Consider the following 19525-nt stretch of genomic DNA (forward strand, 5'->3'; position numbering starts at 1 on the left):
AAAGAAACTCAGTTGTGTGTGAAATTAATACCCTTGAGCACAGGTGTCCAAAACACTCCTCAAGAGCTGCATTGGGTACAGGTTTGCAGTCCAACCGACAAAGAGGATACATTTTAACCAATCTGGTGTCTTAAAACTGTAATCAGTTGATTACAGTCCAGTGATTCTTGTGTCAAAAGAAGTGTCATTTGTTAAACAGTCCACGCTGGATTAGTTGGAACAAAATCCTGTACAAACTGCGGCCATTTGTGGATCAGTTTGGACACCCCTGGCCTAGAATACCGTGATATTGAATTAGTAATCTTCTGATCCAAAATACAGCAAGCCAACCTCTGAGTAATAAGATAATATGGAAGGCAAAATGGGGGTGCTATTATCCTCAATTTTTGTGCAAGCTGCCTACCATATACACTTTAGTCCTTTCCAAATTATGTAATCATTAACAATAGTTGTACACATTTTCAAATCATTTTATTTAAAACCTGCAACACAATCAGAAAAAAAATACAACCAGAATGAGTAAGAACATTTAATGTTTAAACATGTCAATTAATTGATAGCAACAATGCATCCTTAAATAAGGAAATGTTTGATCGTCACATGCCCAGGGTGAAGTAAACTTAGTAGTTTTAAATTAAATATATTTTTTTATTCATTCATTTTCTTAACTGCTTATCCTCACAAGTGTTGTGGGAGGTCCTGGAGTCTATCCCAGCTAACTACGGACACCAGGTGGGCGACACCCTGAATTTGTGGCCAGCCATACCTAAGGGCAATTTAGATTGTTCAACCAGCCTACATGCATATTTTAAGATGTGGGTGGAACCCACGTAAGCCCAGGGTGAACATGAAAACTCCACACAGTTTGGACCGACCTGGGATCAAACACTCGACCCCACAACTGCGAGACAGACGTGCTAACCACTTTCCCATGGATTGCCTAGAACTTTTCATTTTATCTAAAAATATAATTGCAACTGTAGACCAAATATGGCATACATAACAATTTTCAAAACATTTTAAATTGCACAACAGGGTTCAGTAGTGAGGTGGAGTTAGAAAGAAAATTATTATATTAGTTATAATATCAACAAGCTACTATTCACAGTTGAATAAATTAATACCAAGCACATATTGTTTTGAAGCACTGTATTTACAAATTTGTATTCATTAATATTAGATTACATAAATAGACCACAAATTGATTTTTTAAAGACAAATTACAATTTGAATCCACTTAAAAAGAATGCAGCTCAAGAGGTCAGGGTCAAGAGTTATATTTTATTTAGTTTTTCTTTTATTTATCTTTTTGCCAAGTATTTGAATCTGCGAATCAGAAAGATTCAGTCTGGGACTTGACATTTAGAGGATTTGATGTTGTATCAGCAATTATTTTCTATATCAGATGTACTTCAGAATCTTACCAATTATTATTCCTAAACAACCTTTATGAATATACAACACCATGACCCTAGTTCATTCATTTATTTATTTTCTGTACTGCTTATCCTCACAAGTGTTGTGGGGGGTGGGGGGCTGTTGGAGCCTATCCCAGCTAACTATGGGCACCAGGCGGGGGACCACCTGAATAGGTGGCCACAAAATCACTTGGCAAATTGAGACAGACAACCATTTGCCCTCACACTCATAATTAGGGGCATTTTAATGTGTTCAACCAGCCTATCATGCATGTTTTTTGGATGTGGGAGGAAACCAAAGTAGAACCCATCCAAATCCGGGGAGAACATGCAAACTCACCACAGGAAGGTCCTGAACCTGGGATTGAACCCTCGATTTCAGAACTCTAGTGGCAGAAACACTAACGCCTTATCTACAGAGTTGCCTGACCCTAGTTTTATTTATTTATTATTACAGAAGAGTTCTCAGGCCGCAAGACAAGGCCTCTCAAACTGAGAGGCATATCACTTTGTAGAATCTTCAGTTGAGCGTGGCTCTCTCTGGCCCTCGACACCACTTACAAGTCTCTGAATATTCTTTAGTTCATTCAGAGAGTCTTTTGTTTTAGGGGATGTGTTTCTTTCACAGGATCCTTCATTCTTGTAGCTGTGATAATCTAGGGCGGGACTAGACTCTCTACTGCATGCTTTGGACGATTCAGAGCCAGAGTTGAGGCTGCATTGCAGGTTGGGTGTGAGCAGGGTAGAGGTATGAGACATAGTAGATAATGGGAGCTGGTAGGGGTTGAAGCGAACCAATGGTCGAGATGCGGCAAGAAAAGGGTTTCTGCACAGTGGGCTGGAGTTGCTGGTTGCTGGGAATGTTGAGGCTGCAGCTGCTGCCAGGTAGGTGTAAGGATAAGGAAACCCACCCACAAACCGAGGCATGGGGATGCCCTGAAATACAACAGCATAAATATGTTTATTTTCCAACTTTACATGAGTTAATCCAGGGGTGATCTACTTTTCAAGGAGTTACCCTTCCAAGATCTACCCTTTTTACAAGCCACTGACAATGCTCAGGAATTATTTATGTTGCTATACCCTGCATTAGACCCTTTCAACATGTATTGGAGCAGAAGGGAACGGGGGTTCATGCTAAAGTTTATTGCGGACATGCCAAATTCACAAGAACGTAGCTAAGAAATGTGTGATCTACCAATATTTCCTAGGCGATATACCGACAGTTCCTTGGCGAACTACCGATAGTTCCTTGGCGATCAACCAATAGTTCCATGGCGATCCAAAAACATGCATGGTTGTTAGGATTGGCTTGTTATTGTTTTTCCATTGCTTTCTCCCGGTGTTGTGATGTTCGTTTCCCTACTCTTGTTTGTCCCTCCTGTCTTGCCATTGCTCTTGCGCAGCTGCGCGTCCTTTAGAATTAGTTCCGATAGTTATTTCATTGGTCGGATCGTCTGCTTTATCTGCCATGCCATGTGCACGTTGTCTCGTTTCTCGCTTCCTCGTGTTTTCCCTAGTCGGGTTTGATTTTGGTTATTTCTCGCCAACTACCTTGTTATTTTTCTTGCCTCCTGCCTAAGTTATTAACGTTTCTTCTGAGAACCACTTGCCTCGTCCTCGCCTGCTTCCCTGCGATTGGGTCCTATTCCTCGGGTCCTCGCCTCGACGTCTTGCCAAAGACGTAACCGAATGATTTGACCAGCATGGACCCAGCAGAAAGCCACCGACGCTCTCGCCGACGCCAAGCATCCAGCTCACACTGCAGAGATTATTGGCCCTAACCATCACTCTGTCGCTCCTGGCTACTCGCTTGACTAGGAGAGAATACTCCACTTCCATCGCCTCCTGTTCATCGCCCTAGCCATCTGGATACGGACTCCGGCTATTCATTTTCCCAATGGAGGGTGAATCCTCAGCCTCCATCGGTCCCTGTTGATCGCCCTAGCTAGCTATCAGATTTTTCTGATTGTGAGGACGGTCATGAGCTAATTGATTTGTGGGCTTGAGATTCGGATTCGGAATGTTATTTCCTCAGCCGATTTGGACTTCGATACACCCCCATAACAGCGAGATTTTTCCCCGTATCGGCTCGCCATCTACAATGGACCACCGCGTGGTGGCTGGCGTACTACGCCGTCCTCCCGAGGTGGCGGCGAGCGCCGCGATGCAGGGAGAAGAGAAAGTAGGGGCTGTACGCTCGAGCCCCCCGAGTTATCTCCTCGCTCGCCTTTGCCCGTCCAAGCTCCCCCCTTGAGCTTGCCGGCTATCAAGGGCCAGCGCAGACGCCCGCCGGACCGGCACTACCACTCCTTGTCAAGTGCCGGTGCGGACGCCCACTGGACTGGCCACTCCCACAGCTCATCACTGGCTGGCGCATACGCCCATCTTTCTTTACTTTGCGGCTCCAACTTCCGTGGCTTCACTACATCGGACTTGTTTAAGGGCTAAATTCAAAAATTTGTATGACCCTGACTGCTTGACTGACTGGTTTCATTTCTTGCCGACACGTTACATATTGCTCAACCCAGCGGACGTTTACCCTAAAAAAGAGCCTCCCCGCGTATTCCAAGCATTACAATAAATCCATTCAAAACATCCCAGACAAGTGGCAAGGAAGTTGACTTCCATGCGCTTGTAGCGCTTATGACCCTGCATATAAAGACGGACAGGCGGCATCACACGAGTTACGTGAGAATTTGGAATGGATTGTCGATGACTGGGCAAAAGTGCCAGCGAGCACTGTAATCACTATTACGAAACCCCACGACGACAACTCTGACCTGACAATGAGATGGAACCCAGCATTGATGGCAAACTCTCCCACTTGGCTGAACTCTTTAAGTCGGATACAGAAGATGAGGACTTTGACAGGTTTGTAGATGTTTGAATACTTTGAGTTATATTTTCGCAAATACACATTACGTCAATAAAACAAAATCAAACTCAGTTTTGTTCATGTTGCCTTTTTTAAAACATACGGTAGCATGCATGCTAACGTGTGTGTCATGCTAGCACAACGGTTGCAGCATGTCCTTTGAAATGAAGCACCTTTTGTATTGACAAAAAACAGAAAATACACCCACAACTGAGAAGACGCCCTTTCAGGCGGTGCATCCTATAGGTGTGAAAATACGGTACACTTTTGTTTATGCCTTCAAGTCCCACAACTGAGAAGACGCCCTTTCAGGCGGTGCATCCTATAGGTGTGAAAATACGGTACACTTTTGTTTATGCCTTCAAGTTTGTTTTTCTGTTAATGCAGATGCCTCACTAGCGGAGAAATTGAACCGTTTCTTTGCCCGCTTTGAGACTGACAAATCAGACCCAGTCTCAACACCCCCACCACCACCCTGCAGCAATACACTGACGTTCCGGGAACAGGAAGTGAGACTGGTAATGCGGTCTGTGAACACCAGGAAGGCTGCTGGCCCAGACGGAGTACCTGGGAAGGTGCTCAAAGCCTGTGCTGACCAGCTGGCTGGAGTCTTCACAAACATTTTCAATTGTTCCCTGCAACAATCCATCATTCCATCCTGTCTGAAATCTGCCACCATCATCCCTGTCCCCAAAAAGCCAACCATTGGCAGCATGAATGATTATAGGCCTGTTGCCCTCACGCCTGTGATCATGAAGTGCTTTGAAAAGTGGGTAGCCCGCCATATCAGGAATACAATCCCTCCCTCAATTGACCCTCACCAGTTTGCTTATAGAGCAAACAGGTCCACTGAGGATGCTATTGCCATTGCTCTTCATACAGCACTGAGCCACCTGGAACACCATGGGAACTACGTGAGGATGCTCTTCATTGACTATAGCTCAGCCTTCAACACCATAAAACCGGACATTCTGACTGACAAACTCTCCCACCTTGGACTATCCTCTTCAATCTGCTGCTGGATAAAGAACTTCTTGACCAACCGACCACAGACTGTTAGACTTGGTCCCCACCTCTCTTCCTCCATTACACTAAGCACTGCCTCCCCTCAAGGCTGTGTACTGAGTCCTCTGCTGTACTCCCTGTACACATACAACTGTACACCCACCCACCAGTCTAACGCCATCATCAAATTCGCTGACGACACCACTGTGGTCGGACTCATCTCAGGAGGGGATGAGTCGGCTTACAGAGATGAGGTCAACAAATTGTCTTCGTGGTGCTCGGTGAACAATCTCACACTGAACACCACGAAAACTAAAGAGATAATCCTGGACTTTCGCAAACACAGCACAGATCTGGCCCCACTCCTCATAAATGGAGTATTTGTAGACAGGGTCCAGTCCTTTAAATTCCTGGGGGTCCACGTCACGGATAAGCTCTCATGGTCTACAAACATCACGGCAGTGGTGAAGAAGGCTCAGAAACGACTCCATTTCCTCAGGGTACTTAGGAAGAACAACTTGGGCACCAAGCTTCTGATAACCTCTGGAAGGTGCTACAGAGCCATAACAGCCAAGACAAACAGACTCAAGGACACTTTCTTCACCATAGTGAACTCGAGTTCTGCACCTTGGACCTAATCAATACTTATTACTACTACTTACACTATTTATTTATTATGTTGACCACTTATTTATCTATTACTATTTATTGAATATTTATTTATCATGGCGATACATTTGATTATCTATGTGTTTGTTTATTTGTTGTTGCGTTCATAGACTTAGTGAGTAGTCCTCTCTCAACAAAACCATGGAACTCATCCTGGGCTTCAGACAGAACAAGCCCGCTCTGCTCTGCTGACCTCACTTAGACGACTTATTTATTGATTACTTTTTTGTCTGTTTGCTGTTGTTATTTGTGTACTATGTGGTGAAAGCTTTAAATCTCATTATACTTGTATAATGACAATACAAGCATTCAATTCACTTCAAGAAATAAAATAACTTTAATCTCATAATGTTACAACTTTTCTCTTGTAATGTTAAGACCTTTCTTTTGTAATATTATGATTTTATTCTTATCATAGTACAATGTATTTCTTCATTCTCAGATTATTAACACTTGAATCTCATAATATTATGACTTTTCTCTCCTAATATTACAATTTTAATCTTGTAACGTCAGAATGTTTGACTTCAGTCTGTGTACTCGTAGTCCATTTTTTGACCGGATGGTAAACCATATTCCATCTCTGGAAGCTGGAGTCAACATGAGTTAGAAAAACAAATCTGACTGGCTGCTTCATCGTCGTCACTGAAATCCCCAGGCTCGGAGCGCAAAAATTAATTGCGTGACATCCCGGGGCGCGGGCCATTTGGTCAAACTGGCAACATCAACATTGCCGGTCGCCTGGCTGTTAGTCCCCCTTCCACGAGCGATTACATTACTCCGTATGAGAACCCATCACGCGATGAGAGCAAAATGAGGCTGGTTTTAAATGCATGATTACCGTAATTATCCGTGACCGGACATTTCGTCGACGGACAATTCGTCGCCGGAGACTTCGTCGCCAGACAGTTCGTCAACCGGACATTTCGTCGACGGACAATTCGTCACCGGACACTTCGTTGCCAGACAGTTATAATAACAGACGGACTTAGGGTTTCGTTAAGAGGGTAGAGATTTGTTTTAGTCGAAGAGGAAGATATCGTTTTAATGGCAACTGACACTAATCTCGATTTATTGGCAAAAAGTGTGCACTGGTTTTGCGACGGTATGTTCGATAGTGCACCTGACAACCATCAACTCTATACCAGTGCATACTTTTTGCCAATAAATCGAGTTTAGTGTCAGTTGCCATTAAAACATATCTTCCTCTTCGACTAAAACAAATCTCTCTCTTAACGAAACCCTAAGTTCGTCTGTTATTATAACTGTCTGGCAATGAAGTTTCCGGTGACGAATTGTCCGTCGACGAAATGTCCGGTCGACGAACTGTCTGGCGACGAAGTGTCCCGCGACGAATTGTCCGTCGACGAAATGTCCGGGCACCGGATTATCTAGCCTAATTGTGCAAGGGTAAAGGTGAATGGTCTACTTTACCTGCGAGGCAAACATATGCTGGGAGAAATGGTAAGGGAAAGCATTGGGCTTTCCTCCTGTTCCATGTGGACAGAGGTTGCTATTTCCCAAACCACCTGCACCAGATACAGAGGCCAATAAATGCCCCATCCCCATAGCAGAAAGGGCTCCTGGGGTCATGGCAAATTGCCCTGGATGAAATAAAAGTGGTGATCCATTGTTTAGAGGGTTAAAGAACTGATGGCTGTGTAGGCCAGACAGTGCCAGGCTTTGTAAATGATTTGGGTTGAAGTGTGAAGGGCTTTCAGTCTGGACCATGAGTGAGGATGTGTCCCTAACAGCATTGATGCTCCCAGCCTCAGGGTCCTTAATCATTTTTGCAGTGTCATTCTGATTCCTGCTTCCCGGTTTATCTTCATCCTGGCTCCGTATACTGAAAGTGAAGTTATCCTTCTTCTCGATATCAGGTCTTTCCCTAATCCTCTCCTCAAGACGAGGGATAGCTTTGGTCCCCAGGCTGTTGGAGCTTGTGCAGCGCTCACCGCGATTGTCAAACTCCTGATCACTTTCAGTGCATATTTTCTCATCTAAAAAAAAAAGCAATAAGGCAAAATAGTAATGTGTGCATGAATTTTATATAGATATTAATTCCTTCATTTTCCATACAGTTTATCCTCGAAGGATCACGCGGGGTGCCTGGTCCCAGCCAAGTATGGGCACCAGGCGGGGGACACCCTGAATTGGTGGCCAGCCAATTGGAGGGGGAATGGAGACGGACAACCATTGACAATCACACTCATACCTAGGGGCGATTTAGAGTGTTCAAACAGCCTACCTTGCATGTTTTCGGGATGTGGGAGGAAACCAGAGTACCTGTAGAAACCTCACGCAAAACTGGGGAGAACATGCAAACTCCAAACAGCAATGTCCAATCTTAAAACTGTGAGGCCGATGCACTAACCACTCGTCCACCGGGCCGCCATTAGTGACAATTGATGATTTAAATATATTTTGCCATTAAGTCAGTTGAAAATGCCTTTGCACAGCAAAATGATGAGGTTCGTAACACCAGCGTTTCGGGCGAGGAATAAGGCAGCGACACAATTAAAATGTCAATATATTAGGGTAATTCCCTGCTGCGAACATCAAGTCACATTCTTTTTACATTTTGTTGTGACATCGGTGTGGTTTAAATTAATTGAAAACAATGAAATGGGCAGTTGTCCACCAACGTACCAGACCGGCACCCGTGTGGGCAGTGGCAGCCGCCAACTAAATTATGAAAAACTGAGCTGGAGCTCAGACCCACCTTGAGCCAAAGATGCAACAGGAGGAGCCTTAGGCTTCTTGTTTTGTAATAAGGGTAAGATTTGATTTTTTAATAACAAAAACACAATGTTGCTTTAGCCTTTCAAGGTGTTAACTGATTGACCACCCCTCTCTAAATGTAAGTCGTAGTGTTAGCGTAGCACTCATTATTTTGGAATGTGAAAGGAAGCGGACGCAAGCCTGGGGAAAAACTCCACACAGTGAGGACCCAACTAGGATCGAACCCTCAACCCCAGAACTGTGAGGCCGACACAGTTACCACTCATTCACAGTGCTGCCTAATTTACTACCAACTAATTATAAATAGTATTGCAAAACTAATCAAATACTCATTTAACTTATGGGCTACCATTAGCGGTGCTAGACTTCCAATCCATTTGAGCTGGGAGGTTGGCGGCAAACAAAGATATATTATAGATACAATCATCAAATGGCAGTGAATGAGTTAGAGAGCTATTTATTTAAGAATTGATTTACTCTATAGTCCATAATAGCACAAACTGTTCCAATATGTTTTCATTACAATTTTTATCGGCTCCGAAAATTGGCGAGATGTGACTGTACATTTAATTATTTTTAAAATAATTAAAATAAATGTTAAGATTTTTTTTGTCAATTATCAAAATAATAGCTAAATTCATAAAGAAAAGAAAAAGAAATAATCAGTGACTAACCCATTGACAAGATACCCGAGAGATTAGTTAAGAGAAAAAAAAATGTTAGGGACAGTTCTATTGAAAATACATTTCCAGACATTCAGGGAAAGCAAAACTGATACACACATTAAATTTATAGAACAAAACAATATAAACGTATTTTCATTTTGACATTATTAGTATAATGAAAAAGGTCTCTGCTCTGCTTATTTATCTGGACCAACTACAGCTTCAACGAGGACATTCAGGGCATTTCCATCTCAAGTTACCGTGTCATCAAAGTATTAAATCAAATAATAAAAATAAAATACACTTTAATAAACTTTTAACATACTTAATCTTTACTGTCTTATACGTAGGACCTTGAAGAATATTCATGAATAAGGTCAAGTTTGGCTGCTGATGGCGAAAGCATGGTATGAGATGCATTTTTCAAGTGTCCAGAAGCCCACAGAAGATCAAGAAAACACACTATATTTAACAGCCTGTCCAACATACACATTGAATAGGTTTCTGTGCGATGACTCGGAGCTGGAGGAGGACAAGTTCAGTCAGTCGGGAGTAGCGAACAGCAAAATCTAGAAACGCGGCATACACCGTCAGCCTTATGTTGGTAATTTGATTTTCTTGGCTTTACATCAGGGGTTTCAAACCGATTCCGCCGAGGGCCGCAGTGGGTCCTGGTCTTTGTTCCAACCGATCCAGTGCCGACATTTTAACCAATCAGGTGTCTTCTAAAATAAGTAGCACCTGACTTTAATTAACTAATTACACTTGCAAAAGGTATCCTCTTGTTGAGTTGGAATGAAAACCTGCACCCACTGCGGCCCTTGGAGGACCAGTTTGACACCCCAGCATGTAAAGTTTACATGAAACACTTTTCTGCACTTGATGTTCACAAGTTTTAATATATCTTTGTGTTCTGTCAATATCATTTGTGTTTCATCATAGCAATTGTAGTTATTGTTCACAAGACTGTAGACCAGGGGTCTCAAACTCAATTTACCTGGGGGCCGCTAGAGGCAGAGTCTGGGTGAGACTGGGCCGCATCAGGATTTCCACAAGAAAAGCGCTGATAAAACATTCCAACGTTATCAAATATCTTTATTTTTTAACAAAAAATAATGAATTAAATAAATTAACTTAAAGATGAATAAAAAATAAATAAATCAGTAATAAAATAATAATAATAATAATAATGAGCATACAGTAGATATACACTGGCTGGCTAAGTAGAGAAAACTAATTATTTTTATTCCGTTTCAAATGTCTGTATTAACAGCTCTTTAACCTTTAACTTTCTGAACTTGAATGGAACATTGAACATGAAATATTCTGAACACGGCTTCTCTTGCCTACTTCTTCCTGCTAGAGACCTGGCAGCGCTTCTTCTCACATAGCTGAGTCACATTTGGCTTGAGGGAGGAAGCAGTGGAGACCCTCAGGGGAGCTTGAAGATGCTCATCAGTAAGTCTGGACCTGTACTTGGACTTATTGAAGTTCAAGGTGGAGAAGAGCTTCTCACACAAGTATGTGCTCCCAAAAAGGCACATGGTCCGCTTGAACATTCAGGAAAGTTCAGGGAAGCTGGGGGTCAACTCTCTCAAAAATTGCCCAAGCTTGTCTGCTTCTCCATCTCACCTCCCTGAACTTGGCTTTGAGTGCAGAGTTGCACTGCAGGTCAATGAGCTCCATTTGAAGCTCAGGAGGGGCATCTTGCACATCAAAGGAGAAGGGGTCCGCAAAAATTTGAAATGTGGCTTTGTGTGTCTTGAAGTCTGCAAATCTGTGATCAAATTCCTCCTGTAGCTTCGAAATGGCCTCAACATACTTCTCACCACTGAATGGTGTGCCTGCATCCACGAGAGCCTTGCATGCTGGGAAATGGCAATGGTTTGTCTGAGAGAGCTGGGCTTTCCAGAACACGAGTTTAGTGCAGAATGCTCTCACGTTGTCATAGGCAGCACTGACAAGTTGCCCCTGGCGTTGTAGCTTCTTGTTCAGTACATTAAGCTCATGTGTGATATCAACAAGAAAAGCTAAGTCCATGAGCCATTTGGGATCACGTAGCACAGGAACAGCAACCCCGTCTATCTCCATGAAGTCTTTTACTTCTGCTCTCAACTCAAAAAATCTCTTCAACACGTTTCCCCTGCTGAGCCAACGTACCTCAGTGAAGTAGAGCACATCCCCATATTCTGACTCCATTTCCTCTAAAAAAGCACGGAACCTTCTGTGCTTTAAACCCCTGGATCTGATTTGGTTGATGCATTTCACACGACAGACATCACATTGTCAAACTTCAGGCATCTGCTGCAAGGGCCTGCTGATGGATAATGCAGAGCTATGGCCTCCTCCACACCCTCCTCTTCCAGTTTTTTTTGAACAAGTGCTACCAGTCCATTCTTCCTCCCTGTCATTGATGGGGCTCCATCGGTTGTTATTCCAACAAAGCTCTTTGGGCTTTGAAAGAGACATCTCTGGGGCTCTGTAATATGTTTCCACTTGGAATGAGTCTCGGGTTGAATTTTATCTTTCAGTCGTGCGGGTCTGTGGCTCATGCGCCCTTTCGCTCAACGATCGTATTGGATTACGGCAGTTCTCCGAATTTCTCAAGTGTCATGTTAACGCACTTACTGTTAAGTTTCAGTTTCACTCGCGGAGATGGCTACAGATACTGACAGGCTGGATCACGGATCATAGCGCCTCATTCAGTTCTATGCTGAGAGCAGCGGAGGAGTGTGCGCGCCGAGCGGAGTGATCGGCTTCACAGCTTCTCCTCCTCCCAGCTGATTGGAGGAATGAATGAGTGAGTGAGCGAGGCACTGGACAGCCCAGACGATGTCCCGCCCTCCAGAGCCGTAAACCTCACCGTGATTGGTTCATTCAGCGGGCCGCACAAACATTAATCTTTCATATTAAGACGGGGGCCGCAAATTATCGTCCCAAGGGCCGCAGTTGGCCCGCGGGCCGCGAGTTTGAGACCCCTGCTGTAGACTTTGAGAGTTCGTCAGAAATAGGAGTTTTGTTGTTTTGAGCTGCAACACTTATTTGTCCAATGAAAATCACTTGAGTCAGTGTGTTGTGCATAGGTGCAGCAGTGTTGACAGATTGGGCAAAATTCCCGCCATACTGAGCGGGTTATATTTACTGTGTGATTGGTTTGGAATCTTTGCAATCTGGCAAACTTGGGCGCCAGCGCTCCAGTGGCTCATGATCTCCATACAGTGGGGGAGACTTTTTGCACCGGTGAATCGTAATATAACATAAACAAATTTAAATGAACTTGGATTACGATGCAGACACACTCAAAAATAAGTTTAATCGAACTTTACACTAAACTTAATTCTAACTTTGTTTTAATTTTTATACCTTCTCCTGCCGGGGTTAGCTGTTTGCCCCGCCTCCAACCTCACGTTCGCTATCGATGGGCTGTTTGCTGTTGTATTCCCTTCAAAATATTCTGAAAATGATGCACACAAATGTCCTCACAACGCACGACCACTCGCCAACGAGAAGTAGTCTTGAATTAGCGATCGCTCCACTAACGGGAGCTAACAGGCTAAGGGGGGGAACACTGAAAAAACGCTCCGCTCAGTGCTCGCAGAGACGTTACAAAGAGGTAGTTGCGACCAGAGATATTACACAAAGAGTTGCTGGGGAGAGAGCCAGTGCCCCTGATGTTCTTATGAACAGCCAATGAGAAGTAATATATACTGCTCGTGTTAGCGATCGCTCTGGCATTCGCGCTGAGTGACGGAAAAAAACACTGAAAAAAATGCAACGCTCCGCCCAGTGCTCATAGATATCTGTTATACGCGAAAGATTTCCAAGATGGCGCCGTTCACGTGGGAGCCAGTGGGAGTAGCTCTGTACACTCTTATGTTTTTCGTGTTTTACAGCCCTTCTATCTTTTTTTTAATTACATTTTAGTAATTCTTAATACATCCCTTTTTACTTTACTTTGTACTTTATACTTTTTACTTTAATGTTTTTACAACTTTCCTTGTTCTATTAGCCTGGCTTCTTTCGGCTACATTTTTTTTGGAACCATTCAGCCATGCCTACGCTGTCACACACACGGGACTAGCTGTTACAATACGTAGCAGAAGGAGCAACACCTCTGTGCCGCCGGAGTTTCGGAGCTGGACAAAAGTGCCGGGAGGAGAGGCAACGCTTCTGACCAACCATTCCATCGTGGGATAAGATGGAAGAGCTGTCTGCGCTTACCAGCAACGGAGTCGAGGAGTTCTGCCCTGCTGCTGTTTTCTTCAGCTCCAGACTACTGAGGAACTGTGCGGATAAGCTTGGAAGAGTGACTCTGCATATTCTCTACCTCGGTCACAGTCTGCAGAAGTTCCCCATCTCATGGAAGACTTCCTGTGTGGTTCCAGTTTTTGTCCAACTTTACGTCTTTTTGAGTCTATCCGTTTTTGCTACCGAAACTCGTAGCTCATTTTGTGTTTTTGCTGCTTTTCCGTCTTAATGATTTGGTGATTCTTAATGATCCCATTGACTTTGATTGGCTTTGTACTTTGTGCTTTTTGCTTTGTTGTTCTGCGGCCTTTGACTGTACTGTCTAACTTATAACTATGCCTTTTCTTGCTACTGTCACAATGAAATTTCCCGAATACGGGATGAATAAAGTTATCCAATCCAATCCAATCCAAGATATGCGGCAAAAAAGACAGTGCGCTACAATGATAAACAGCCTCTCATGTCTTGGCCACCTGCCTTTCTTGCATCTCGAAATTTTTCTCGAATCTAGAGATAATTATTTGCTCGAAATGCTCATATGTAGGGGTGCTTGTATGTAGAGGTACCACTGTACTTGAGTGTTGATAGTGCCTCGTGTGCATGAGATTTAAAATGTTAATATTTATTTCTCTGACGGCCCGGCACCGAGTTGCTACCGGTCCATGGACCGATGGTTGTGGACCGATGCAGTACATCCTGAACTGGTTGTCAGTTAATAGCGTAGCATGATGAGACACACACACTCATACCAAGCGATAATTTTACATGTTTTTGGGATGAGAGAAAAAAAAGTTTTACCCTGAGAAATCCCACGTAGACATGGGGAGAAACTACAAACTTCACCCGGGGAGGCCAGAGCCCAGGATCGAAGCAAAGATCTCAGAAGTGTGAGGTGAATGTGAAAATCACTTACCACCATGGTGATATAATAGGAATTTGTTTGAAGCGGGAGTTAAATGATTATTTTAAAATTCTTACATTTTTGTATCTATATATACTATATATTCACATATGATACTATTACATTGTTTGAGATTCAGCTCAACTAATACAATAATAAGATTATATGAGTGTACTAATTACCAAGGCACACTTAAACTGTAACACTTCTTCACTGTCAAAAGTATCACATAAACACTTAAACTGCTATCGGAAATAAAATACCGGAACATTGTAGGTTATGTAATCCGGAATTAACCCGACTTTAGAGCAGTTTGACAGTTTTTACATGAGTGCGATTTGAACATAATGTCATGCTATTTAAATTTTTAAATTCCGCTAAATAAATAAAGTTAATTTAAAGTAATGATTACACCCATGTGTCTGTAAGAGACCAGATATACCAAGGCCACATCCTAAATCCCAATATTTATTTAAATAATAATAATATACTATGAACACCTGTGCTGCCTTTACTCAGCCAGAGTGTTGTAGTAAGCCCAAAACTCGGTGAACAGTTGTCACATATAATTTGTTAATGTGTAAATAGGTCTTTTGTCAACCAATGTTGTGGGTTGAAGAAAATAAAACATTTTGATGCAGCCCAGTGTCATCACATTATAGCAATGTTATAAACATCTGCATGCTAAAGCGGAATATTATTGCATTCAGACACTGCGTGAATCGGTAATGTACCACACTTATGACTAGGTCGTAAACCAGTTAAATTGTGCTAATGATCCTATTAGCTGAACTTGCAAATTGCGCTTACACTTAGCAGTACTTTAACGGACTACTTCGTGGACATGGAAGATTACATGTTTACACTGTGTAAATAGTTAGTGCTATTCAATCATCTTCATAAAAATAATAAGCACCCAATTACCTAGAGTCGCCATGTTCAACTGGAGCGGACTTGTATCCACTCCCAGCGGGGAGTAAACAGCGTTTCGAGCAGTCGGAGTTTCACTTGAAGCTTCTGAGTCCACACCATCCCTGCCCTGATCCTCAAACATTCGCAGCGAGGACATAGTCAGTTGCTTCCTGCAGAAATAATCAAAAACACCAATAATAATGATAATAATAATAATAATAATAATAATAATAATAATAATAATAATAATAATAATAATAATAATAATAATAATAATAATAATAACAATAATAATAATAATAATAATAATAACAATAGTAATAATAAATTACCTTTTCTCCCTTCTTCCATTCCCAGTGTCTCTAAACCCTTTTGCAAATGGATTGTTGTCAATTTTAAGTTGCGTTATCTGGTAATGACACGAGGAAGGACACATTTGGTTAAAAATAAAGCAAAGAAAATAACTGCCTTGGCAAGACACGTTTCAATATAGTCAATATATTATGATACCATTAAATTTTGTCGGAATGAGTTAGAGAGCCCCCACTGTTAGACAGGCAAGTAGTCCGATTTTCACAATGAATAATAAACGAAATGAGGGGCGTTTATTCTCTATGAAAAAAAAGGAATGAATATATAAAAAATAAATTATACAAATAGAGGCACACAAGTTTACACACTGGCTCACCTTGTCATTCTGATAAGCAGTCACAGCCACAAAATCAGTCTCTGGAAAGACGTAAGTCCTGAATGTGCTATAAGGGAGTTTCAATATATCGTTGGCCCGGACAATGTGGAACCTGGGCTGATACTTGTGCATTGAATTTAAGATGGTCTACACAAAGAAACAAACAAAAAATCTTTCAGTTAAACGATCCATTTTACGGGACTTGTGTCTAGTTTAGTTTTTAGATAACATGCAACCTTAATAATCAATAAACATTACTGAATTGAAATGCTTAGCTGACACTCGCACGCAAACAACAGTGCTAAATGCTTTGAATCCTCAGAATGCAATTCTAATAAATTATTTTGCTTTCTTTAAATATATTTATGTTAATTATTCTCTGCTGATAGTGTCCTCAGCACAGCATTTGTTACATCAACAAAAGCACACACAAACTACTAGTTCTTAGGTAAGATTTTCAAAGTAATATATTGTGGAAGCATTATTTTTTCTTTTTATTCATATGAACTTTTCATCAATATGCTCACATTAGATGTATTATAAAACTGATCATCAAGCATACATATAATGTGTAGCTTGTAGTCTGTACTTTTTGTGAGTAGAAAATATGATCATAATAGAGTACAGTAAAAATATAAAAATAGCAAAGATTCGTTGTACTCACAAATCCGTGTTTATCTGATATGTTATTGGTGAGCTTGAGTTTATGAAATGCAACTGGCTTTGCCATCCACTGCTCGCCAGTGGCTGGGCTGTCGGGGTGGATGTACATTCTCTTGGGCATCTCAGGGTCGGCCTTTCCCGCGACCATCCAACGGGAATTGTGGAACTTGTAGCGGCAGTCATCTGCTGCCACGAGGTCCATTAGCAAAATGTATTTTGCTTTTTTATCAAGTCCATTTATTCGTACTTTGAATGGTGGAAACATCCTCCTAATAATAATAATAATTAAAAAAAACTCATTTAAATTATTACAAACCCTATAACTGAAAATATAAAAGCAGCGAGCAAAGAAACACTGACATTTTAAAAGTAAGAGCTGTTGTCTGAATTTGTGGATGCATCCTTGCATGTCTTTCAAGTTGAATGTTAGAATAGACTGGCTACTATTAAACTTTGTTGGGGGTGTTTTTTTATTTTTTTTAAATATTCATCTATTCATTCATATTTATTTCTGACCCGCTTTATCCTCATTAGGGTCGCGGGGTGTGCTGGAGCCTATTCCAGCTGACTCCGGGCCAGAGGTGGGGGACACCCTGAATCAGTGGCCAGCCGATCGCAGGGCACAACGAGACGGACAACCATGCACACTCACACCCTTACCTAGTGGCAATTTAGAGTGTCCAATCAGCCTCCCATGCTTGTTTTTTTGGAATGTGGGAGATGGACCGACCTGGATTTGAACCCTGGACCCCAGAGCTTTGAGGCCGATGCGCTAACCACTCATCTGCCGGGCCGCCTATTTTTTAAATAATTTAAGATATTTATGGATAAAAAATTACAACGGTAAAAGTCTTAAGTTCACCTCTTGTTGTCTTACCTTCCGGACTTAGTAATAACCATTTCTGTGCCGAGTTTATGAAACTGGTCCCAAAGATCTTTGGCTTCCAACGTAACTTTTGGATCATCATCCCCTTCCTCTTCGGGGTCCAGAGTTTTGGTGCTGCAGAGTTGAGCAGACTGGTGGTGGCTGATCATCGGATGAAGTCCCGTTTCTGCTGCAGCTAAACTATGCTCTGGGATTGACTTGGTGAGTGACCCAGGGGGGAGGGTTAGCCCTGGGAAGAAGGAAGGCTGAGCGGCCGCTAAAAATGCAGACATGGGAAATTCGGACATCCGGTGCGTGTGAAAAGGTTGATAAGCCATTGCGGTCCCCATAAAAACTGGATCTCTCATCGGTGCATTATGCAAATTCTCTTTTATAAAAATAAATAAATAAAAAATAAAATTAGAAAAAGCTCTTTTTGTCCACTTCCCCTCCTTCACTGCATTTTGGCAACAAAATAATAATAATATTAATAACAATAATAATAATAATAACAATAATTATAATCAGACGTTTATCAACTCGATTTTCTCCTTGCGTCTTCCCAAGTCCTTGTAGTCTGATCCGAGCAGCGTAAACACATTCCAGTCTTAGTTTCCCTTTGAATGAAGAAAACTGTTGAGCTCTCCGATCATCCCACAGTGACAGGAGGGCCGTGTCCCTGTTTACTGCGCGGTCGTGTCACATATCGCTCCTGTCTCAACCCTAACTCTAATGAACCAAGCCCCGGTGATTGCTGATTTTACGCTTTCTGGGCCAATTGTGGGCCTTGTAAGGCGTGGCTTAAAACTCACTGGTCAGGCTATATGAGAAGAGTAGAAACACAGAGGTGCCGAAAGCATTAGTAGTAGGAAAACAGATAGAGTAAATAGAATAAAATTATAACCAATAAAAAAATTAAATATATACATATATATATATATATATATATATATATATATATATATATATATATATATATATATATATATATATATATATATATATATATATATATAAACGAAAAATCGCAAAGTAGGGCCACCCCTATATAAATACATTAATAAATACATTATTATTATTATTATTATTATTTTACTCCAGTGCTGAGTCCTAGTAGCAAGCAGAGGACAGGGGAGTGGCTTCTGTTTGTGAATTTCAGTGTGGATTTTCACATTTTCATGGACTTTAAAAAAATGTTTTACTTTAGTGCTGAGTTCTAGTAGCAAGCGGAGGACAGGGGAGTGGCTTCCGCTTGCGAATTTGAGCGCTGATTTTCAAATGTTTATGAACTTACCAAAAAAATGAATTACCAAAAAAGAAATTCCCCCCAGAAAATAAAAACGCAATGTAGTGAAGCCGCAAAAAATCAAGGGATTACTCTATTTGTATTATTATTATTTTTAGAGATGAAAGGAAAGTTAAAAGAATTATATATTCATTCATTCATTCATCTTCTGTACCGCATATCCTCGAAAGGGTTACAGGGGTTGGTAGGGCCAATACCAGCTGACTTTGGGTGGAAGGCAGACTACACCCTAGAATGGTGGCCAGTTAGCCGTGAGGCACACAGAGGGACAAACAACCATTCATACTCACAACCATACCGGCACCAGCGGGAATCCCCGCACATGGCCACACCGAAATCAGGCGAGTGAACCGCTGCACCATCAGGCAGCAAAAGACAAAGTATAATACAGTTAATTATACATACTGCATTTTTTTAGCGGAGGGGATCAATTATTCATTCATTCATTTTCTGGACTGCTTTATCCTCACAAGGGCCGTGAGCGGTGCTGGACCCTATCGCAGCTGAGTTCGGGCACGAGGCGCGACACAACCTGAATTGGTGGTCAGCCAATCGCAGGGCCCAC

The 19525-nt window shown here is 42.0% G+C and overlaps 1 protein-coding gene across 2 annotated transcripts; it reads right to left on the bottom strand.

Moving 5' to 3' along the window:
- Positions 1-257: 257 nt before the first annotated feature.
- Positions 258-18393, bottom strand: tbx2b (T-box transcription factor 2b). 2 transcript variants are annotated; one of them, XM_077611833.1, is made up of 7 exons: positions 17667-18393; positions 16791-17058; positions 16127-16273; positions 15771-15847; positions 15451-15608; positions 7405-7970; positions 258-2354 (listed from the first exon to the last, which is right to left on the bottom strand). In XM_077611833.1, exons 1-7 carry the CDS (start codon positions 18020-18022, stop codon positions 1923-1925), a joined length of 2004 nt encoding a protein of 667 aa, XP_077467959.1. In that variant the 5' UTR covers positions 18023-18393; the 3' UTR covers positions 258-1922. The 2 variants fall into 2 exon arrangements, with proteins under 2 accessions (XP_077467959.1, XP_077467960.1); XM_077611834.1 differs by lacking the exon at positions 7405-7970 and having other exon boundaries at positions 1967-2354.
- Between the last annotated feature and the right edge of the window lie 1132 nt (positions 18394-19525).

Source organism: Stigmatopora argus, chromosome 10 (assembly GCF_051989625.1).
Source record: "Stigmatopora argus isolate UIUO_Sarg chromosome 10, RoL_Sarg_1.0, whole genome shotgun sequence".
NCBI lineage: Eukaryota > Metazoa > Chordata > Actinopteri > Syngnathiformes > Syngnathidae > Stigmatopora > Stigmatopora argus.

Excerpts from the sequence above, each read along its gene's own strand:
- tbx2b (XM_077611833.1), bottom strand. The coding sequence starts at position 18,022 with ATGAGAGATCCAGTTTTTATGGGGACCGCAATGGCTTATCAACCTTTT. Across the intron at positions 15,848-16,126 it reads CTGCTTATCAGAATGACAAG|ATAACGCAACTTAAAATTGA; the intron begins GTGAGCCAGTGT and ends TGTCATTACCAG. Across the intron at positions 15,609-15,770 it reads AATGGAAGAAGGGAGAAAAG|GAAGCAACTGACTATGTCCT; the intron begins GTAATTTATTAT and ends TTATTTCTGCAG.